Here is a 23,929-nt window from a genome sequence, read left to right on the forward strand (position 1 = left end):
GTGGTGCCCAGAACTGGAGTACTGTGTCCACTTCTGGGCACCATAGTTCAAGAAGGATACTGACAAGCTTGAACGTGTCCAGAGGAGGGCAACCAAAATGGTCAAAGGCCTGGAAACGATGCCTTATGAGGAACGGCTTAGGGAGCTGGGTATGTTTAGCCTGGAGAAGAGAAGGTTAAGGGGTGATATGATAGCCATGTTCAAATATATAAAAAGGATGTCATATAGAGGAGGGAGAAAGGTGGTTTTCTGCTGCTCCAGAGAAGCGGACACGGGGCAATGGATTCAAACTACAAGAAAGAAGATTCCACCTAAACATTAGGAAGAACTTCCTGACAGTAAGAGCTGTTCGACAGTGGGATTTGCTGCCAAGGAGTGTGGTGGAGTCTCCTTCTTTGGAGGTCTTGAAGCGGAGGCTTGACAGCCATCTGTCAGGAATGCTTTGATGGTGTTTCCTGCTTGGCAGGGGGTGCCCTTGTGGTCTCTTCCAACTCTAGGATTCTATGATTCAAAGGTGGTGGGCGTTCTTTCATTGGAGGTTTTAAAACAGAGGTCAGGTGGCTCCCTGCCAGGGATGCTTTAATTGAGATTCCAAGAAAAACGTGGCAAGTAAATTTTAATGGTGGGAATAAATCCTACTCACAGGTCAAAGATCAAACAAAAGTATGTATTCTGAAAAGAATTACAAACTTAAACTAAGAATTACAAACTAAAACAAAGATTACAGCTTCAAACTCACAACAATATGTGTGGCAAGATAATTTGTTATCAGTATAAGAGTACAAAAGTTTTGAAGTAACAACAAATTCATATAAGTCCATTCTCAAAATGACCGTTTCATGTATTAAGCCGAAGTAGAGTCGATTCTGTGTCGGAAACCGGGACAGGGCCCTGTTTCGATGTGGACACCTTCGTCAGCTAGTTTTTTAGGTGTCGTGTTAATTTGTAGTACTCGTATGAAAACATCTTGTAATTTCTATGATGTAGCAACTAGGTGTGGATTGATCAATGTGTATCTTAGGTTTTTCTGTGCGTTTTAAGATACAATCTTCAATTTTCTTGGTCTATTTAATAGCAAGAACTCCAATTTAATTGAGATTCCTGCATTGCAGGGGGTTGGACTAGAGGACAATTGGGGGTCCTTTCCAACTCTATGCTTCTTGAAAGCGGTATGCAAGTTAATAATAATAATAATAATAATAATAATAATAATAATAATAATAATTTATTTTTGTACCCCGCCCACTGAGAGCCAGTGTGGTGTAGTGGTTAAGAGCGGCAGACTCGTTATCTGGTGAACCGGGTTCGCGTCTCCGCTCCTCCACATGCAGCTGCTGGGTGACCTTGGGCTAGTCACACTTCTCTGAAGTCTCACAGCCCCACTCACCTCACAGAGTGTTTGTTGTGGGGGAGGAAGGGAAAGGAGAATGTTAGCCACGTTGAGACTCCTTTGGGTAGTGAAAAGCGGGATATCAAATCCAAACTCTTCTTCTTCATCATCTGGCGGGGTCTCCCCAGCCACTCTGGGCGGCTTCCATCAAATATTAAAATACATTTAAAATATCACGGATTAAAAACTTCCCTAAACAGGGCTGCCTTCAGGTATTTTCTGAATGTCAGGTAGTTGTTTATTCCCTTGACCTGTGATGGGAGGGCGTTCCACAGGGCGGGCACCACTACCGAGAAGGCCCTCTGCCTGGTTCCCTGTAACTTTGCTTCTCGCAGTGAGGGAACCACCAGAAGGCCCTCGGCGCTGGATCTCATTGTCCGGGCAGAACGGTGGAGGTGGAGACGCTCCTTCAGGTCTACAGGGCCGTTTAGGGCTTTAAAGGTCAGCACTAACACTTTGAATTGTGCTCGGAAACGTACTGGGAGCCAATGTAGATCTCTCATGAATCAAGAACAAAAAAAAAAAACATACTGCAGTTTGTGCAACAGGTTTTGTTTGCTTGCTCCGATCGACTCTGCTCTGGGCTCGCTTTCAGGCTGACAGCGTTTACGCTTGCATCCTTTGCCCGGGCCAAATCCTTCATCTTCGTGGAAGAGAAGCACATCAGTGGCGCTCAGGCCGCGCTGGCTGCCAGGCAGAAAGAGAACGGCTGCTTCAGTAGCACCGGGACCCTCTACCACAACGCCCTGAAGGTACAGAGGGTTGGAGGGAGAGTCTATGGTGAAACATCAGCACAATCGTAGGTCAAAACTTCTCAGTTTGTTTGGGTTGCCCTATGGGACTTGGGGTAAAGTTGGAGAAACTTGTTCTGTTTTGCTGTGTTTTACTTTCATTTCTGGTCCCGAGTCTTCAGGGAGGGGATTGCTCTAGATATTGCTGGAGCGACAATCTTGCATCTTAGCATTCCAACTGTTCTGGTGCAGCTTATTTTATTTTTAATGTATTTATTAACTTTTTCAAAACATCAACAACGTACGCAAAACAAACCAATGCTATAATTACAAACACAAAAATAAAAACTATACTAAACGAACTACCAAATACTAAAAAAGATATAAAAAAGAAAACAAAACAGAAAATTTGTTTAAAACTACTTCTTTCCTTAACATTGTTACTTGACTTCCTCACGTCTCCCCATCCTGTGTTCACTGTCAATCATTTTTAGTAATTTCTTTACATCATACAAACCATATTTTGCAAAAAAATTATTGTCTATTTCTCAAATTATTTCTTAACTCATTTTGTTCTGGTGCAGCTTAGCTGCTGCCACAGCAAATAGTAGTAATAATAATAATAATAATAATAATAATAATAATAATAATAATAATAATAAATCAGTGCCCAGTGCAAGACACTGTGCCTTCTGAGAAAAGTGGGCTCTTTCTCCTTTCCCCGCTTCCTCTCACAAGCGTATCTTTAAAAAAAAAGCCTTTCCCAGTATCAACTACCTGTGGCCCTGAGATTTGCAGGTGAGGCCTTCTTGGTGGTGGTGCCACCACCAGGAGGTGTTCAGAGGGTGTTGACCCATGGCAGGGCCTTCTCAGTGGCGGTACCCTATTTGTGGAATTTATTTATTTCATAAAAATGTATATACCGCTTGCTCTTGCTGTTGCTGGGAACCGTCTTGTCTTGGGAGACAATGGAAGAATGCGACTTTGGGGGGAAAGTCAAACTGCTGGATTGAAAGAAAGAAAGAAAGAAAGAAAGAGAAGCAAATCAAAGTGGTTTACAAAAAAGAATGTTTTGTGCCTTCCTTCCTCTTTACTGAGTTTCAGGAGCGGTTGGAAAATGTCCCTGTTTATTCTTGCATTTGATGGCTGAAATGGCAACTTTCTTTCTTTCTTTCTTTCTTTCTTTCTTTCTTTCTTTCTTTCTTTCTTTGGGTGTTTTTGCCATACTGGGCTCCTTTAGGAGGAAGGGTGTGAGATAAAATTCAGTAATCAATAATGAATAATATTTGAAGAGCAGTAGATTGATCTCGGGGTGGGGAAAGTTCCTGGAAGACGGCAAAGCGTGTTCTCCTTCCTGGAGAGCACATGTTGCGGTGGGGGCTAACAAGTCACCCCTCTGCTGCTGCTGGGCGGGTTAGTCTGGATGGCCTCTACTATGATTGGGCTCTGGCTGTCGTTAGGGGGATTCATACGTTGCAACTTGTTGATGGACAGCCCAGAGCCTATAAATCACCCTGCACGCAGCGTCGGAGCCCTCCTGGCTTCGTGCATCGGATCACCCGCCCATCCCTCCCTGTTATTAGGCCTCTGCATTGACCTTGCTATGCCTGTCATGGGGTCGTCTGCTTTTGGGGCAAATTTTTCCATTTGGCTGATTGGCTGGTGCCATTTGGTTTTCGCCTACTGCGTAACAATTAGTCACAACTTGTAAGGTTGGCGGTTAGGCATTGGTTATAAATTGGTTGAGGAGGGGCAGAGTTGTCTGTGGTTGCCCCTCCTATGCTGCGAAGGGGCAGGTTGGCTGTGGTTAATAATAATAATAATAATAATAATAATAATAATAATAATAATTTTATTTATACCCCGCCCTTCCCAGCCAGAAAACCGGGCTCAGGGCGGCTAACATCAATTAAAATCACAGCAAGAAACATAAAAACGATCAATTTAAAATAACAGATTAAAATACAAATTTAAAAATTCAATTAAAACTGCAGGTCTCAATTTCAAAATATCCCACCAATAAAAGATGAAGCATAAATATTAAACAGAAACCAACCCAAAGGCCAGGTGGAACAGCTCCGTCTTGCAGGCCCTGCGGAAAGATGCCAAATCCCGCAGGGCCCTGGTCTCTTGTGATAGGCTGTTCCACCAAGTCGGGGCCAATATTGAGAAGGCCCTGGCCCTAGTTGAGGCCAACCTAACGTCTTTGTTGCCCCTTCAATGCTGCTGCTGCGAGGGGAATTCCGTTAAAGGAATCCAGGGGCTCGCCATGCTTTTCCGTATCCCCCATTTGGGGGACAGGGCCCACGCAAGAGCCCCTGGGAGCATTTGGGGAGAACGGGCGCACACTCTCTCCCCAAAGTGTTTTCCCCTATACTGACTCCACAGGCGGGTGGATGTCAGTTCTGTCCCCAGAGGGACAGATAGTCTGAACCAATGCCTAAGCAACCACTCACTTATTTTGTATTCAATAATGTTGCGGCCAAAATTAATGCCAAAAAAACCTTAAACTTATATCTGGCGTGAAGTGTGTTTTATTTGAGGGGTAGTTTGGGGACCTCGACGCGCAAAGGGCTTTCATGCACCACATGTGGGCTGAGTGATTCCCATCTTTTTTTTTCTTACAGGGCGGGGTTGATGATGAGATCACTATGTCAGCCTACATCACCATCGCCCTCCTGCAGATTCCTCTGCCTGTCACTGTAAGTAGCCATCTTTTCCCTTCTGCAACTCATCAGGGACAACCATTCAGGATGGGTAGCAAATAACTCTAGGAAATAACTAATAACCAGTCAACCTCTTATTGGGCCAAACTCTTGAATCCATTTAGCCTAATTCAGAAAAGATTTCCCCAAAATAATTAGTTGATGGACTCTGCTTTTGAATGTTACCTGTCTATGGATAGATGTAGATGTTGCTGTTAACCTATTTGGGTTTAAAAAAACAACAATACCGTATTTTTCGCTCCATAAGACTCCTAAAAAGTAAGGGAAAATATCTGTGCGTCTTATGGAGCGGATGGTGGTCCCTGGAGCTGAATTGCCCAGGGGCCAAAAGAGGATCATTCTTTTTATTTTACTAAGAGAAAAGGGGGTGTTGAAAGGACCCCGCTCAGCAGCTGATCAGCAAGAGATCGGGAGAGAGATAAGAGTCCCGGCTCCCTTTCAGCCCCGCCCTCCATTGTTGAATGTGCTGCAGAGGGAGGTTGTTTGTTTCCCCAGCGACATGTGACTGGCTGATTAGATTATCTGTCTGGAAACTGTAGAAAAGGCTCCCTTTCCTTTAGCAGCTGCAGAAATGTGAGTTAAACCCCATAAAAATGGGGCTTTTCCTCTTTGCTTTTCCCCCTTTGCAAAAGGAGCTTTGCTTTTCCCCCTTTGCAAAAAAAGCTGCAAAACTTTTAGCTGATCCTCAAAAAACCAGGGCTTTTCCCTTTCCAAAAAAAGCTTTTAGCTGATCCTCAAAAAACCCAGGGCTTTTAGAGGAGGAAAACCAGAAAAATATTTTTTTGCTTGTTTCCTCCTCTAAAAATGAGGTGCGCCCTATGGTCCGGTACGTCCTATGGAGCGAAAAATACGGTATATTGTCAAAGGTTGGGGGGAAGCCTGGCGGGTGATTGTGATGGGAGGAGAGAAAATGGTAAGAAGGGGGGTAGGGTGAAAGAATACATATGATTAAACAGGAAGGCTTATCATGGTACCCCGACGTCAGAGAGTAAAAATTGATTTGGTTTGGAGAAGAAATACTTAGGCTTTTTATGATATTGTATTGGTTTAATAATTTATAAGGTATGAATTAGAAGTAACAAGAGCAGCAGTTTTATGGAACTAAGAGAAAGAAAAGGTTATAAGAAGTTAAGATTTGCAATAGGAGACGGTATTTTTTTATATTTAGAATTTGAATGATATAAGATGTGGAGATGAAGAATAAGAATGATGGTGAATGTAAAGCTAAAATAATTAGGAAAGTTACTAAAGTAAATTAGAATTGAACGCAGGAGAGAGAACGGGGGAAGTCCCCCTAACAAGATTTGGAACAAGATTAAAATTAATAGTTGGTGTGTTCCTGTGTCTAAGGTTTGTATTTGTTTTCTCTTGATTTGTTGATGTTTTTTTGTAGTATTTGTTTTTTCTTTGTATGATTGTTATTATTTGTTGTTGTTGTTTTAGTTGTATTTGTTCTTTTTAATGTGGAAAACCAATAAATTTTTGTTTAAAAAAAACACACACAAAAAACAATATATTGTCATACCTTGGATCCTGAGTGCCTTGCGACTTGAACATTTTGACTCCCGAACGCCGCAAGCCCAGAAGTGAGTGTTCCGGTTTGCGTCCGACGCGGCTTCCGAATGTGCTCAGGAAGGTCCTGCAGCCAATCGGAAGCCGTGCCTTGATTGTCCAATGTTTTCGGAAGTCAAATGAAGTTCCAGAATGGATTCCGTTTGACAACCAAGTTATGACTATATATATTTAAAAACAAACAGGATGCTGGGCAAGATGGGCTCTGCCCTGGTCCAGCCTGCTCTTACAAAACCCTTTTGAGAGGTATGTTACTGAGCCCAATTCCCTATTGGAGCTCCTTGGTGTGCTGAGAGTACAGTATTGTGAACTTGGCCAGAAAAGTAGATTTCCCCCTGTTCCAGTCACACAGAGAGAGATGCTTCTAGAGGAGTGTCTCCTCCCCCATCGTTCAGCCCAGACACTGAGGTCCAGCTCCAACAACCTTCTAGCAGTTCCATCACTGCGAGAAGTGAGGTTACAGGGAACCAGGCAGAGGGCCTTTTTGGTAGTGGCACCAGCCCTGTGGAACGCTCTCCCATCAGATGTCAAGGAGATAAACAACTATCTGACTTTTAGAAGACATCTGAAGGCAGCGCTGTTTAGGGAAGTTTTTTAATGTTTGGTGTCTTATCGTGTTTTTAATATTCTGCTGGGAGCCGCCCAGAGTGGCTGGGGACAGGGGCGTAGCAAGGTAAATTGGTACCCGGGGGCAAAATTTTTTTTTGTCAAACCCTCCCCCCCCCCCGAGGCATGGGAAGGTCAGGTGGTACCCAGTGAGGAAAATTTCTTGTCAACCCCCCCATTGATCCCCCCCCCCCGCAAAAATGGTTTTACGTTATTTCATATTTTACTACAAATGAATAATAACAAGTAATAATAATAATAAACTTTTATTTATATCCCACCCTCCCCGGCCGAAGTCGGGCTCAGGGTGGCTAACATCAGATACATAACATTGGTATAAAATCAAACAATAATTAAATTACCTCCTGAAAACATCTCAAAATCAAATTAAAGTCTGATTAGATGGCTTTCCACAGGGTTAGGGTTGGGAACAGCAAGTGCTCCACTGAACTGAAATTTCAGCCTTCATGACATAGGAAAACAGCCAAGTGAACAGCTATTTTGGTGGAGGAGGGTCAAGATATTAACCGATATGCATGAAATTTCATATATAGCTATACAATCCCTAGTATAGTAAGATAAGACCTTCGGAGCAGGCATTAAAAAAAAAATTCAATTCCCCCCCCCCAAAAAATGTTCCTTAATAATTTGTCACCCCCTCCATTATGGAATCTAGGGCGGCCCACCCCCCACCCCCCTTGCTACGTCCCTGGCTGGGGAAACCCAGCCAGATGGGCGGGATATAAACAATAAATGATGATGATGATGATGATGATGATGATGAAAGTAATAAAGTGGCCTATTATACACTCCTTGGATAGAAAAGGTTTCCAGTTCTAACCTATCTAATGAAGAGAAGACAAAGGTAGCCATGCTTTCTCATTTGTTCTGGGAGGATAGATCCCTCTCACCTTTAGGTCCATGAGAGGAGCAGGAGGAAGTTGTAAACAGGATGCAACTTAAGACCTATCAGTATAAACATCAAAGAGGTAGAGAAGTCAGCAGAGAGGTTGAAGTTACAGGGATAGTCTGGGAATCTGGGGGTCTCCTACTCGTTTTCTTCTACCCCGCACAAACCCATCTCAGTGAGCTGAGTTGCACCCAAACTTCCAGCGGTTGTGCTGAGTCTTTGCTCTTCCCAGCAATATGCGGCCAGGAGGCCCGATCCTGCCACTCAAGCCACCTCCAGTAGCCTCCTGTCAGGTCTCTGGAAATGGCTGCAGTGGCTTGAGACCAGTTTCTCCTTCCTTCTCTCCCCAGCACTCCGTGGTGCGCAATGGCCTGTTCTGTTTGGAGACGGCGACGCAGGCGAAAGAGATCAACACTTACACCAAAGCCTTGCTGGCTTTCGCCTTTGCCTTGGCGGGGAAAGAGGACAAGAAGCAGGAGATGCTGCGTTTGCTCGATGGGGAAGCTGTGGAAGAAGGTGAGAGGCGACATCTTAGCCTTCTCCCCATTCTGCCTCTGTCTGGTTTCCTGATTGGTTCAGAGTTGAGTTGGGGGGGGGGTCTGTCAACTGCTTCTCCATATAGAAGAAAACTGCATTGCAGAATTGTTGTTGTTCAGTCGTTCAGTCATGTCCGAGTCTTCATGACCCCATGGACCAGAGCACGCCAGGCACCCCTATCCTCCACTGCCTCCCGCAGTTTGGCCAAACTCATGCCAGTCGCTTCGAGAACACTGTCCAACCATCTCATCCTCTGTCGTCCCCTTCTCCTTGTGCCCTCCATCTTTCCCAACATCAGGGTCTTTTCCAGGGAGTCTTCTCTTCTCGTGAGGTGGCCAAAGTACTGGAGCCTCAGCTTCAGGATCTGTCCTTCCAGTGAGCACTCAGGGCTGATTTCTTTAAGGATGGATAAGTTTGATCTTCTTGCAGTCCATGGGACTCTCAAGAGTCTCCTCCAGCACCATAATTCAAAGGCATCAATTCTTCGGCGATCAGTCTTCTTTTTGGTCCAGCTCTCACTGCATTGCAGAATACAGATATAAAATTTACAGCATGTTATGGTTTAAGATAGGTTTGAAAGCACGTCAAAGTGCAAGTAGATAAATAGGGACCGCTCTAGCGGGAAGGTAAACGGCGTTTCTGTGTGCTGCTCTGGTTCGCTAGAAGCGGCTTTGTCATGCTGGCCACATGACCCAGAAGTCGTCTGCGGACAAACGCTGGCTCCCTCGGCCTATAGAGTGAGATGAGCGCCACAACCCCAGAGTCAGACACGACTGGACCTGATGGTCAGGGGTCCCTTTACCTTTACCTTTATGGTTTAAGAGAAAATCATATGAAAATGATATATCGTTGGTATCTAACGCCAGGTAAACTGGCAAAAATGTATAAATCTAAATCAAACAAATGTTGAAAATGTAAAGAGAAAGAATGTTCTTTTTATCATATGTGGTGGTCTTGTAGTAAGGTTAAAGCTGACTGGGAAATGATATATAATGAATTGAGAAGGATGTTCAAAATAACTTTTTTTAAAAAAAACAACAACCCCAGAAGCTTTTTCTTTTGGGAATTATAGGGACAGAACTACCTAAATTGTATAGAAACATATTCATGTATGCTACTACAGCAGCAAGAATTCTACTTGCTCAAAAATGGAAAGAAGGAGAAGTCCCAGCAAAGGAATAATGGATACAAAAACGTATGGAATATGCAGAAATAGTGAAACTTACCGGAAGAATAAGAAATCAAGACAACGAACTTTTTAATAAAATAATGGAAATGGTTTATTGAGTATTTACAGATAAATTGTAAACAGCTTTTGAAAAGTAGCTAAACAGGTTAGCTGTAATATGGATATGAATTATGGTGCTGGAGGAGACTCTTGAGAGTCTCATGGACTGCAAGAAGATCAAACCTATCCATTCAGAAGGAAATCAGCCCTGAGTGCTCACTAGAAGGACAGATCCTGAAGTTGAGGCTCCAGTACTTTGGCCACCTCATGAGAAGAGAAGACTCCCTGGAAAAGTCCCTGATGTTGGGAAAGATGGAGGGCACAAAGAGAAGGGGACGACAGAGGATGAGATGGTTGGACAGTGTTCTCGAACGAAGAGTCGGACACGACTAAACGACTGAACAACAACAACAACAACAACATGGATATGACCCCAGATTCAGCTTTAGGAAAGAATAATAGAATTGTAGAGATTGGCGTCCCAAGAGTCTGCAGAAGAACATTTGGTCTGCTATGAAAAGACGATGCATTGAGGTCTCTTGGTGACGAAAAGCAGTTCATAAAGAAACTGAATGCAAAATGCAGCATTATATCAGTTTGATACTTGCTTTAGAAAATGCTTTTGGAGCCACTGGTAAGCCTCGTTTATTAAAATGCCTGTAGTGGTTCCAGGATCGTCTGAGTCGCATGCTAATTCACCTCTCCCTTTGTGAAGCAGGTGGCTCTCTTCACTGGCAGCGGCCTAGAAAGCAAGATGTGGACGCTGACTTTCCATTCCGTCGCTTGCCCCGTGCACCTTCTGCAGAGGTGGAGACGACAGGCTATGTCCTCCTAGCGTACCTGACCAAGCAGCCGGCGCCATCGCAGGAAGAGATGGCGAAATCTGCCCGTATTGTCACGTGGCTTGTCAGGCAACAGAACCCCACTGGAGGATTCTCTTCTACTCAGGTAAAGTCCCTCCCTCCCTTCCGGGGACCCAGGAGCGGAGGATGTTGGGAGGGACGCAGTCAGGCTCTTTTGGTTCATTAGAAGCAAGGAGTCCCACCAGGGCAAAAACTCCTCAGAGAAACATAAGCCTAGAGAAAAATAAAAGTCAGAGAAAGTTGAAAATGTTGTTGAAGTTTAGATTATTATTATTATTATTATTATTATTATTATTATTATTATTATTATTATTATTTATACCCCACCCATCCAGCAGGGTTTCCCCAGCCACTCTGGGCAGCTTCCAACAAAGATTAAAATACATTAAAATGTCACACATTAAAAACTTCCCTAAACAGGACCGCCTTCAGATTTTTTCTAAACGTCAGGTAGTTGTTTATCTCTTTGACCTCTGCTGGGAGGGTGTTCCACAGGGCGAGCGCCACTACCGAGAAGGCCCTCTGCCTGGTTCCCTGTAGCTTTGCTTATCGCAGTGAGGGAACCGCCAGAAGGCCCTCAGCGCTGGACCTCAGTGTCCGGGCTGAACGATGGGGATGGAGACGCTCCTTCAGGTATACTGGGCCAAGGCCGTTTAGGGCTTGAAAGAAAATAAAAAATTCTTTCCAGTAGCACCTTAGAGACCAACTAAGTTTGTTCTTGGTATGAGCTTTCGTGTGCATGCACACTTCTTCAGATAGGGCTTTAAAGGTCAGCACCAACACTTTGAATTGTGCTTGGAAACATACTGGGAGCCAATGTAGGTCTTTCAGGACCGGTGTTATATCGTCACAGCGGCCGCTCCCAGTCACCAGTCTATTTTATTTTTTTTAAAGATTTTATTATTTTCTACAATAAACAACAAATACATCAAACAAATAAACAAAAACAATTAACAAAGAATAAAAAGAAAAAACACATCAAACACATTGAAACAACATAAGAAATAACAAAAGAAAACTTATACATACCTAAAACAGGAACATTAAAAGAAAAAACATTGTTTAATTCTAGTTTCAAATCTTCTTTGGGGGGCTTCCCCCGTACTCTCAGCTGCGTTCAATATTAATATACTTTGGTAACTTTGTAACTATTTTCTTAACATTCACCACTATTCTTAATGCACTTTAAAATACTAACTAATCATATATAACTCTTTACTTGAACAACATACCCTTAAGCATTTCTAAATATTCAAAACCATTCATAACATTACTTTTTGTATACTATTTTCATCTAACATCAACTAGCTAAAGCCAATTAAACAAACCGATTCTGCTTCAAATATCTAACTTTTCACGATTTTTAAAATAATCCTTAAATTTCTTCCAATCTTGTTGCACCTTCTCCTCCCTCTGGTCTCGGAGTCTCGCGGTCAGCTCGGCGAGTTCCATAAAGTCCATCAGCTTCATCTGCCATTCTTCCACTGTCGGGAGCTCTTCACCTTTACCCAGTCACCTGTCTAGCTTCTGGATTAGTTGTAGTTTCCGAGTCACCTTGGCTCTAGATACAAGCTTCTCGAACTCCATATTTCCACCACAATTCCCCATCTTACCTTAATGGCACATGTTAATTTATCATTAATAGCTATATTAAACCCCTAAACGGCCTCGGTCCTGTATACCTGAAGGAGTGTCTCCACCCCCATCATTCAGCCCGGACACTGAGATCCAGCGCCAAGGGCCTTCTGGCGGTTCCCTCACTGCGAGAAGCAAAGCTACAGGGAACCAGACAGAGGGCCTTCTCGGTAGTGGCGCCCGCCCTGTGGAACTCCCTCTCATCAAGGGTCAAAGAGATAAATAACTATATGACATTCAGAAAATACCTGAAGGCAGCCCTGTTTAGGGAAGCTTTTAACCTTTGATATTTTAATGTATTTTAATATTTGTTGGAGGCCGCCCAGAGTGGCTGGGGGGACCCAGCCAGATGGGCGGGGTACAAATAATAAATTATTATTAAATTATTATTATTATTATATCCCACACCTCTTTATACCATTCTTCCATTTTATATTCTGCTTGCCCCTTTCACTTCCTAGCTATCATAATGTGTGTAGCTGTCAATAAATTGGTGAGCAAGTCCTTCGATTTTTTTTTTTAAGGAAAGGGATTTTAACCATGCTGTACTATTTATACAAGTACAGCTGGAGAATGTTGGATCTGGGCCAATATCTTGGACCAGGAAGCCCTTCAAAGGGAGGGTTGTCCTCTTCCAGAGAAAGACACATTGCTCACCCTCCCCTCCCCATGGTTTCTGTTGCAGGACACAGTGGTGGCGCTCCACGCCCTCTCTCTGTACGCGGCTTTAACCTACTCCAAAGGTAGCACAGGCACAGACGTGTCTGTGCGCTCCGGAGCGAATGCCCTGGGAACTTTCCATGTGGACAACACCAACCGCCTGCTACTTCAGTGCCGATCTCTGCCCCGAGTGCCAGGAGACTACGATATTGAGGCGACAGGAGATCGCTGTGTCTATACCCAGGTGAGTAAGTGCCCAGGCAGGGTACCTGGGAGAGACAGAACGTGATGGTGTCAGCTTTCTCCCCCGTGGCAATAAATAAGAAGATCACACGAAAGGAACGTCTTACCAGTTAGATTCTTTAATAATCACAGTGAGAGACAAAGTTTGTGTCTTGCTAGAATGGTGGTGCTCCCAATTAAGGCTCACTCCCCCCTCCGTCCCAATTAATCTATGTCACTCCTACGTCTTGTAAGCTGAGCTTATACCTTCTGTGCTTTCTGTTCTGAGACTGTCTGAGCCGTTCTCGACCTTGGGGAGGGCAGTGGAGGAATGCTGTCCAACAACTGTGAACTTGTTGACTCTCTCTTCTTCTAGCTGTTCCCCATTCAGTATTTCCCAGCTTCTGCCTTCTGAACTGTGCCCCTCTGCAAACCACTGTTCCAAATCTATGTTGTCCTCCTGTTCCTGGGAAGATTCAGGACCAGGGGGAGGGGGTGGCTCCCACCATTCCTCCTCAGTGCAGCCCTCCTTAGCACGGTCACCGACAGATGGTTTCCAAGCCACCAAGTAGTCCCTAGTCATATGAGGGAAGAGAGTTCCTGGATAACGCAGAGCGTACCCTCTCTGCTTAGCTCACCCTTCTACTTTTAGGAACTTTCTGCCACCAGGTGATAGAATTGTAGAGTTGGAAGGGACCCCGAGGGTTCTCTGGTCCAACCCTCTGCAATGCAGGAATCTCAACTAAAGCATCTTCAGCATTTAGCCGAGTATCCTGCATTGCAGGGGGTTGAATTAGATGACCCTTGGGGTCCCTTCCCACTCTACAATTCCATGATCCATGACAGATGACCACTCAACCTCTGTTTTAAAACCTCCCGTGAAGGAGAGCCCACCACCTCCCAAGGGAGTCCATTCCACTGTCCTGCTGGCAGAAACGTCTCACATCTTCCTACTCTGCTTTTCTGCTGCTTTTCCCCCTGAAAGGAGACAAGAGGTGATGGACCATCCCTGAAGGACCCTTCCGCCCACCCCTGAGTTACAGCAGACTTATTGGTGGAATGGTTACATTTTATAAAATGTAACTCTATGCTACCCGAGTTAGGAAGAGAGGAGAGGGAATTGTCGCAGATCCTTTGCATCCCGGTCATCATCTGTTTGATTTACTTCCATCTGGACGTCGCTACAGGGCTTTATATACAAAAACGGCTAGGCACAGGAACAGTTTCTTCCCTTGCGCCATTAAATTGTTAAACTTCGTAGTTATGTAGTGGAAGGGGAGGCCAGTTATGGGTGGGGTTCCTTTGCTGTGTTATTGTATTGTGAGTGGAATAGTGTTGTATAAGGTACGTGTATATTGCAATGTAGCCGAAGCAAAATTCCAAGTATGTTGGTACTTGGCCAATAAAATTATTCCTATTCCTATCCTATTCCTTCCTATTCCTATACCTGAGTGCTGTTTCCCTTCCAGACCACCTTGAAGTACAACGTGCATCCACGCCCGGAGGACTCGCCTTTCAATCTGGAGGTGTACACGGTCCCTGAGACTTGTACTGGACCCAAAGCTCACAAAACATTTGACATTGCTGTAAATGTCAGGTAATTCCTTCACAAAGCCCAGGCTGGCTAGCTAGATGCATCAGTGCAGGAGCACAGAATCTTTGGTCCTTGGTTCGGTTGATACTTCGCTCTGTTTCTTGAACTGTCTTACAAATTGTTTGATAATCGAGTTGTGTTGTTGTACTGTGTTCCGGGATAGCTAGTGGAGTCATAGCCATTAAAAATATCCTTAATTATAAACCAGCCATTTGGAACAGGCCCCATCTAAGCCCCTACAAACACTGTGGGGCAAACCATGGTTGAAATCTATCTATATCTATATCTATACTGTATGTATATAGTTTGATTGTAAAAAACAACACAAAATGAAACCTCAAAGCCATTTACAAAAATGATAAAATAATAAAAAACATTGAATTTATAACCTGCCTTAAAACACAAACACACACACACACACACACACAATCGACATAAAACTGACACACAGGACAAATTTATGTTCCTTTTTTATCTAACCAACAAGCCCATTATGGAGGTTTCCCTGACAATCGGCGACTTCCGCAAGGCAGTAACTGGACAAACATTTTGTCTCCAGCTGCAACACAGTTGGGTCCCTCACGTTGCTTTGCTTTGAATGTATTAGAAGCCAGATTGGGTGGCTGTAGGAGGTCTGGTGGTCAGGGATGACAAGCATTGGAGTTCTGGTGTGAGAATTCTTTCTGGTGTGAGCTAGTGTGGTGTAGTGGTTAAGAGCGGTAGACTCGTAATCTGGGGAAGTGGGTTCGCATCTCCACTCCTCCACATGCAGCTGCTGGGTGACCTTGGGCTAGTCACACTTCTCTGAAGTCTCTCAGCCCCACTCACCTCACAGAGTGTTTGTTGTGGGGGAGGAAGGGAAAGGAGAACGTGAGCCGCTTTGAGACTCTTTCGGGTAGTGAAAAGCGGGATATCAAATCCAAACTCTTCTTCTTCTTCTTCTTCTTTGATCTCTCAGCTACATTGGCATGTGGCCAACCTCTAACATGGTGATCCTTGATGTGAAGATGCTCTCAGGATTCATCCCGGTAAAATCGTCTGTAAGACAGGTAATGGCTGTTTGTGTGGCAGTGCCCCCACCCCTCAAACTCCCTTGGCTATGTTGTTGTTGGCAATCCATCCAGTGCTGTCAAGTATCCCGTTTCCCCCGGGATTCTCCCTTATTTCAAGCAGTTTCCTGCTGCTCTCCCTTATTTTTTATTTCCCTTAAATTTCCCGTTTTTAATGGAAGCAGCTCCTCCCCTGCTGGCCAGGGACTGGTTGGGAAGACCTCGCCTACTTGGAGAGAAAAGCCTCAGCCCTCAAAGCAAGTGGGAGCCGTTTCCCGTGCTCACAGGGGGTGTATTCCTCCCCCTGCATCAGCCCCTATCCGTTGCCGTTGAGCCCCTCAGCCGGCCAATAGGGTTAGCTGGTGGGCGGAGCCTGGCTGCCTTTGAGCAGCTGCTGCTTCCTGTCCTGTTTTGATGGGATCAGACAAGAAGACGATGGGGCTCCATTGCGCGGAGCACATGGCTGCCCTCCTCTTTGCTGGCTGCCCTCCTCTTTGCTCCGCTCCGAACCCGAGCCCGCTTGGAGTTTACATTGCTGCTCCGCCCACTTTTGCTTCTGGCTCCGCCCACCATTGACATGTGACTGTCCCCGGGATAGGTGAGGCTGCTGATCCCTTATTTTCAAATCCGAAACTTGACAGCTATGAATCCATCTCACTTGAGAGACCTCTGGGAATGAATTCAAACAGTTGCATTAGCAGCGCCAAAGTGATCTCCCTGATGGGCAGTGTGTATAGAGATCTGCCCAGAAGACAACAGCCCCTCTTGGCCTTGCTGATGCGGTTCAGTGGAAAGCAGAGCAATATATTTGTGTGTTTTTTTTAAAAAAAATAATTTTTATTACATATATATATATTTATAAGAGAACAACAGAACATCAAACAGAAAAACACGACATACAAACAAAACACATACCGTATTTTTCGCTCCACAAAACACACTTTTTCCCTCCTAAAAAGTAAGGGGAAATATCTGTGCGTCTTATGGAGCGAATGGTGGTCCCTGGAGCTGAATTGCCCAGGGGCCAAAAAGAGGATCATGCTTTTTATTTTACAAAGAGAAAAGGGGGTGTTGAAAGGACCCCGCTCAGCAGCTGATCAGCAAGAGATCGGGAGAGAGATAAGAGTCCCGGCTCCCTTTCAGCCCCGCCCTCCATTGTTGAATGTGCTGCAGAGGGAGGTTGTTTGTTTCCCCAGCGACATGGGACTGGCTGATTAGAGTATCTGTCTGGAACCTGTAGAAATGGCTCCCTTTCCTATAGAAGCTGCAGAAATGTGAATTGAACCCCATAAAAATGGGGCTTTTCCTCTTTGCTTTTCCCCCTTTGCAAAAAAAGCTGCAAAACTTTTAGCTGATCCTCAAAAAACAGGGCTTTTCCCTTTGCAAAAAAGCTGCAAATCTTTTAGCTGATCCTCAAAAAAAACCAGGGCTTTCCCCTTTGCAAAAAAGCTGCAAAACTTTTAGCTGATCCTCAAAAAACCAGGGCTTTTCCCTTTGCAAAAAAAGCTGCAAATCTTTTAGCTGATCCTCAAAAAAAAACCAAAAAAAAAAACCCCAGGGCTTTTAGAGGAGGAAAACCAGAAAAGTATTTTTTTTTCTTGTTTCCTCCTCTAAAAACGAGGTGCGCCCTATGGTCCGGTGCGCCCTATGGCGCGAAAAATACGGTACATTTCACAAATCATTACATTGAAATTTTCCATTGTATGGTGACTTCCCCCAAACCCCTCCTCTGAGCTTCATTGTGCATTCCTTTCCTGTAGCAGGTTCTTTTTCTAGACATTTAAACCGTAAATAATAATAAAACCAATACTTTGCAAAACATCAAACTATATAAGTTACCGATGACCTAACTGTACTTCCATAAGCGTATTCTATATGTTGCAACCAGAGGCGTCCTTGCCATAGAGGCTACTGGCGCAAGGGCAGCACGGCCTGGAGGGCACCTCCGCCGTGCTGCGTCGCGCCCGGAGCCTCCTCCCTGCCGGAGGAGCCGCCCTCCAGCCCCGTCTACAGCGCCGCCCTCGCCCACCTCTTCTAGGGTTGCGGACGCTGTTGTGGGGAAGCCGGCGGCGAGGCTCCCCTTGGCGCGGCAGCCAGGGCTCCCTGTACAGCCGCGCCGCGCAGCCCGGGAAGAGGCGGGTGAAAGCGGCCCTGCCAGCGGCGAGGCTCCCTTCCGCGCAGCCGCCCTGGGCGGCCACGTCATGCTACCGCTTTGGCCGAGCTGGCGGAGGGCGAGTTCGAGTTCGGTGCCCTGCCCGCCGCGCCCTGCCCTCCGGCTGCCCGCTGTGCCTGGCCCTACCTGGTGGAGTGCAAGGAGCGCCGGAGGGATCATCGCGCCACAGTGCCACATATATTTAAGACGGCCCTGGTTGCAATATTTCTTCGAATACTCGCAGAGCAATACATTTGGCCGTAGGAGTTGCCTGAAGGAGGTGTACTGTTCACTGTCCTCGCACTCTCCTCTGATGTAGCTTCCAGCAAGCGGTATTCAGAAGCATTATTGCCTCCAGCCATGGACACAAAGCATAGCCATCCTGGCTGGAAGCACTAACAGTAATCCTTGCAGTGACAGGCTCCTGGTTTCTTTTCTTCTTTGGCGATCACTCGTAGCCGAGTAAGATTGTCTTCCACAAACACAATAGAAAATTCTTTCCAGTAGCACCTTAGAGACCAACTGAGTTTGTTCTTGGTATGAGCTTTCATGTGCATGCACACTTCTTCAGATACACTGAAACAGAAGTCACCAGATCCTTAAATATAGTGATATATATACCAAGAACAAACTCAGTTGGCCTCTAAGGTGCTACTGGAAAGAATTTTCTATTTTGTTTCGACTATGGCAGACCAACACGGCTACCCACCTGTAACTTCCACAAACACGGTTTTAAAAGTGAGTCCGTAAGTGACTGTGGAGGCCAATTCTGGATCCTCACATCCTTCCACAGTGGGGACATAGGTTTCCGGACGGGAATTGATCACGGTGAGGGTTTGCAAAACATGCCTTCCTCTTAGCATGTTTCTCCCCTTTGTCCTGAGTTCGAGCGTCTTCAAAACCTATTTCCAGTTACAGGTAGGTAGCCGTGTTGGTCTGCCATAGTCAAAACAAAATAAAAAAATTCCTTCCAGTAGCACCTTAGAGACCAACTAAGTTTGTTCTTGGTAGAATCATAGAGTTGGAAGAGACCCCAAGGGCCATCCAGTCCAACCCCCTGCCAAGCAGGAAACACCATCAAAGCATTCCTGACAGATGGCTGTCAAGCCTTTGCTTAAAGACCTCCAAAGAAGGAGACTCCACCACACTCCTTGGTAGCAAATTCCACTGCCGAACAGCTCTCACTGTTCTTCCTAATGTTTATGAGCTTTCGTGTGCATATCTGAAGAAGTGTGCATGCACACGAAAGCTCATACCAACAACAAACTTAGTTGGTCTCTAAGGTGCTACTGGAAGGAATTTTTTTAAAATTTTGTTTCAAAACCTATGACTCCTTTGGTAAATGCTGTTCTCCAATTGGAGCGCTCGCAGGCCAGTGTTTCCCAGTTGTCAGTGTTTATACTACATTTTTTAAGATTTGCCTTGAGACAGTATTTAAACTTCTTTTGTTGACCACCAGCATTACGCTTTCCATTTTTAAGTTTGGAATAGAGTAGTTTCTTTGGAAGACGACAATCAGGCATCCGCACAACATGACCAGTCCAATGAAGTTGATGTTGAAGAATCATTGCTTCAACACTGGTGATCTTTGCTTCTTCCAGTACACTGGCATTAGTTCACCTGTCTTCCCGGGTGATGTGTAAAATTGTTTGGGGACACTGTTGATGGAATCTTTCGAGGAGTTGGAGCTTGATTTGGCACTATGTTGAATACAACATTGAAGCATGGGAAGTACAAAAAATTATAATTTGGCAGAATATTTGGACTATTTGATATGTTTATGTATAATTTGGATAATTTAATGTGATTTGATTGGTTTGTTAAAGTGGAAACATTAATAAAAATGATTTTTAAAAAAATACAATATTTACACTCCTTGGGGCTTCAGGCAGAAGCAAAGATGGTGACTTGTCACAATTACTCAGGAATAATAAATCTCTCTCTTCTCCCACCCACCCCCAATCCCCACCTCCAGCTAATCGGCAAAGCACAGGTCAAGCGGACAGAAGTGAGCACCAGCCACGTCCTTTTGTATTTGGAGAAGGTGAGTGAGGAGATGGGAAAGCAAGAAATGCATCCTTTGGTTACTAGTAATCAATTTCTGAAGAATGTTCTGGAGAGTATGTATAGGAGAATTCGCTGTATTGTAAACATTCAAGTGAATTTTGGCAGAAACAAAGGGATTTGTCAGGAAGTTGGATTAGGAGATTTAGATTTATTTTCTCCCCCCCCCCTTTTTGTCTTATTTTTTCTTTTTTTCTTTTCTATTTTTGTTCTTTTTCTTCCTTTTTTGTTTTTTTTCTTTACTTTTTCTCTTTCCATTATTATCATTGTCAGTAGTAGCAGTACTATTCTAGTTTTTTCTTTTCCCCCCTCTATTTTTTTTCTTTAATTTAAAAAGATTTGGGTAAAATGTAACCGGCCTTGAAGGCTCAAAGGATGATACATACAAACAAAGAGTACTGTGTGTAATTTTATTAAATTTTGGTATAGGCTTGAATAGGTCTGTGTACATGGCTGGATAAGATGTTTATTGACTTGATATTTGTTAATTTGATTTTTCTTAATTTTGTGACTTAAAACTTGGCAATGGAAAATAAAAAAGAAAAAAAAGAAAAAAAAGAAATGCATCCTTTGGGGAATGCCAACAACTAGAACCCTCTGCCTGCCTGATGGCACACTCTTGCGAGGTCTTGCTTTGCTGGGTGTGTGATGGCTTATAACAGCCTATCCAACCGGCTTGCCCACAGGTGGACAATGTGACCCAGAGCCTATCCTTCACGGTGGAGCAGGATGTCCCTGTCCAGCACCTGAAGCCTGCCCTGGTGAAAGTCTACGATTACTATGAAACAGGTAAGAATGGGCTCCGGTACTGCAGAACTGCTCAGTATACAGGTGGAACTCGGAAAATTAGAATATCGTGGAAAGGTTCGTTTCTTTCAGTAATTCAACTTAAAAGGTGAAACTAACACATGCGATAGATTCATGACATGCAAAGCGAGTTATGTCAAGCCTTTATTTGTTATAATTGTGTGATGATTATGGCGTACAGCTGGTGAGAACCCCAAATTAACAATTTCAACTTTGGGGTTTTCATCAGCTGTACGCCATAATCATCACAATTATAACAAGCAAAGGCTTGACATATCTCGCTTTGCATGTCATGAGTCTATCTCATATATTAAACTCCAGTAGCTAATGGAAACAATTGCTTACATAAATGGACTTTTCCACGATATTCTAATTTTTCGAGTTTCACCTGTATAGTAGCATTACAAGCCACCCAAACTCTGAGCAGTGAGAGATTGCAGGGGTTCCAGCCACTTCTCCAGGGTTCAGCTGCCTTGGAATGAAGGGCAGCGCAGGCTGTGGTGTCTTTAGGATATGTGGTTGGAGAGCCAGTGTGGTGTAGTGGTTAAGAGTGGTAGACTCGTAATCTGGGGAACCGGGTTCGTGTCTCCGCTCCTCCACATGCAGCTGCTGGGTGAGCTTGGGCTAGTCACACTTCTTTGAAGTCTCTCAGCCCCACTCACCTCACAGAGTGTTCGTTGTGGGGGAGGAAGGGAAAGGAGAATGTGAGCCGCTTTGAGACTCCTTCGGGTAGTGAAAAGCGGGATATCAAACCCAAACTCTTCTTCTTCTTCTTCTTCCACCACACATATATACAAGCTAAGCCTAAAATGGAGGGGCTCACAACATTAACCCCCACCCCACCCCCACAAAATGCTTCTCCATCACTCATAACTTGGGATTGAGCACAGAGCAAGCATGACTCTGTGTCTCCATCTTCCAGCTGGCTTCCAGCCCAGTTCACAAACACCACACTGGCTTTTGTCCTCTTACCTAGGTGAAGTCCACCCATTACCCTGGAGGGCACCATCAGTTAGTTGTATCTCTCACAGCCTGCCTCATTCTTTTGGGATGCTGAGGAGGACACTTCAGTGGCCAGCCAAGTCATTGTTTTAGAAAAAGTCTTGTCTGACTAGTTCAGCAATAGAATCCTCTATTAGAGTCTAACTCCCACTGGGTACAGGACCCCAAGAATTGGAAAGGACTCAAGACTGACCCTCCAAACCCACAACAGTATTGTCATTAAGGTTCATTTCACGCTTCTTAGTTAGCTCTCAAACTGCCTTCCCAAAAAAACCTGTAAATCCTCCGCCATGTTGTTGTTGTTGTTGTTGTTGTTGTTGTTTAGTCGTGTCCGACTCTTCATGACCCCATGGCCATACAAAATAGTTCTCAATGTTATAAAGCCAACCCACCGGAAAAATCCACCGGACCAAAAATCTGGTGGCAGCTGGCACAGATGCAGGAAGTTGGAGGAACCAGACTCTTTCCTGACCATCTTTCATTGTCTTTCCAGGTGACAGTGCCATTGCAAAATACAGCGCCCCCTGCAGTACAGGTAAAGTATGAACAGAGATTGCCTCTCACCAACACTACATGTGAAGCAGATCGAAACCACAAAAGGCCTCTCTAGGCCAGCACCTATATTTCTTCTGTGTCCAACCCAGATGCCTTTGTGGAGGCCCATAATCAGGACATGATTTAGGGTCCTGCACCAAAGTCTCTAACACTGGCAGCTGCATCAAACAAAACAGCTAGCAGAATGGAGGACTGGTGAAATATACTCCGGAGTCAAGTGTGAATTTCATGCTCTTTATTCAGCTCATAGTAGCGAGGAATGAGTCTTTCCGCAAAACGTCTGCTATATATACATTATTTACACAATGGGCCCCATGTGATTGGCTAATTCCGGGCTACTCCTGTAGGCCAATCAGGTTGCGGATTCACTTCTCCCGGAAACCTGATTGGCTGCTCCTGCAGGCCAATCAGGTTGTGGATTCACTTCCACCTGGAGCTGGATTGGGTGGCTCCTGCAGACCAATCAGACTGCTGCATTCTGGATCCTATTCTAGGATTCAGCTCAGTACATAAAAACTGGCCTCCCATTCTGAAGGATGAGGGGTCCCTAACCTGGGCTGATAGTTGGGAGAGGGACATGAAAGGGGGACAACCTGTAAATTCTCGGGCTTATGGGGTGGCTGGTCACCATATAGATGTTTTGTCTCTGACTCCGAAAACGTCTTGGGCCATTTCTGGTTGAATGCTTGGCCAAAGGAGATTCTTGTGCTTTTCCCTCCACTGCAGATGACATTAAACAGGGGAAGGCGTGAGGAATGAACCCCATCGCCCCCAGTAGACTCTGTTGGCATCTTCCTTCCACCATCAGACTCAGGTGGACAGAGCAACCAGGACAGCAACAGAGAGGGAAGCATTTATCCTGACACAGCCAACAAAAATCTTCTCTGCTTTGCTTGCTTATTCCATTATACCCACCTTTTCTCATTTTGAGATCCTTTTCTACATCTGCTACCATTTCCCTCTATTGGATGAAAAAGAAAATAAAAGGAATCCATTCATTTCTTTTTAACCTGTCTGGCCTCGTATTTTCTCCTGGCCCAAATCCAATACAAAATTAGGGCTTGAGCTACATGTTTAGCAGCAAACTCATGTCTTAGAATGATGCTGAATGGCTGCAAAGTGTGTGTGAGAGAGGGGGGAGGGGGATAGAAGGATCTGTCAATTTCATTTCTCTCAAGTTCTCATTTTTTCAATCTCAAATCCAGTTCTCCAAATTTCTGCAGCAATTCTCATATTTTCTTTTATAAAGAAATCATCATGAAGGTGTTGGAAGGCCAAGAAAATAAAGAGGTGCTCTTTAATGAGGGAGGGGGAAAAGGGGTAAAATGTAATTGTAATTCTGACAAAATGCATGGATTTAAATTTCTCTCTTTCTCTCTCTCTCTACATATATCTATCTATCTATCTATACAGGTGAAACACGTAAAATTAGAATATCGTGGAAAAGTCCATTTATGTAAGCAATTGTTTTCATTAACTACTGGAGTTTAATATATGAGATAGACTCATGACATGCACAGCGAGATATGTCAAGTCTTTGTTTGTTATAATTGTGATGATTATGGCATACAGCTGATGAGAACCCCAAATTAACAATGTCAACTTTGGGGTTTTCATCAGCTGCAT

At 44.5% G+C, this 23,929-nt stretch overlaps 1 protein-coding gene across 1 annotated transcript in view; it reads left to right on the forward strand.

Moving 5' to 3' along the window:
- The window catches only part of LOC117042624 (alpha-2-macroglobulin-like), a 71,795-nt gene extending 48,483 nt beyond the window's left edge, over positions 1-23,312 (forward strand). The window contains exons 26-36 of the mRNA XM_033142170.1: positions 1,986-2,142; positions 4,749-4,823; positions 8,286-8,451; positions 10,419-10,648; positions 12,884-13,102; positions 14,550-14,677; positions 15,633-15,723; positions 19,851-19,919; positions 20,626-20,728; positions 22,242-22,283; positions 23,030-23,312. Coding sequence (XP_032998061.1) covers positions 1,986-2,142; positions 4,749-4,823; positions 8,286-8,451; positions 10,419-10,648; positions 12,884-13,102; positions 14,550-14,677; positions 15,633-15,723; positions 19,851-19,919; positions 20,626-20,728; positions 22,242-22,283; positions 23,030-23,055 — 1,306 coding nt within the window. The 3' untranslated portion in view covers positions 23,056-23,312. The remainder of the gene's footprint in view (positions 1-1,985; positions 2,143-4,748; positions 4,824-8,285; positions 8,452-10,418; positions 10,649-12,883; positions 13,103-14,549; positions 14,678-15,632; positions 15,724-19,850; positions 19,920-20,625; positions 20,729-22,241; positions 22,284-23,029) is intronic.
- Positions 23,313-23,929: the final 617 nt, after the last annotated feature.

This window comes from Lacerta agilis, chromosome 2, assembly GCF_009819535.1.
Source record: "Lacerta agilis isolate rLacAgi1 chromosome 2, rLacAgi1.pri, whole genome shotgun sequence".
NCBI classification, from domain to species: domain Eukaryota; kingdom Metazoa; phylum Chordata; class Lepidosauria; order Squamata; family Lacertidae; genus Lacerta; species Lacerta agilis.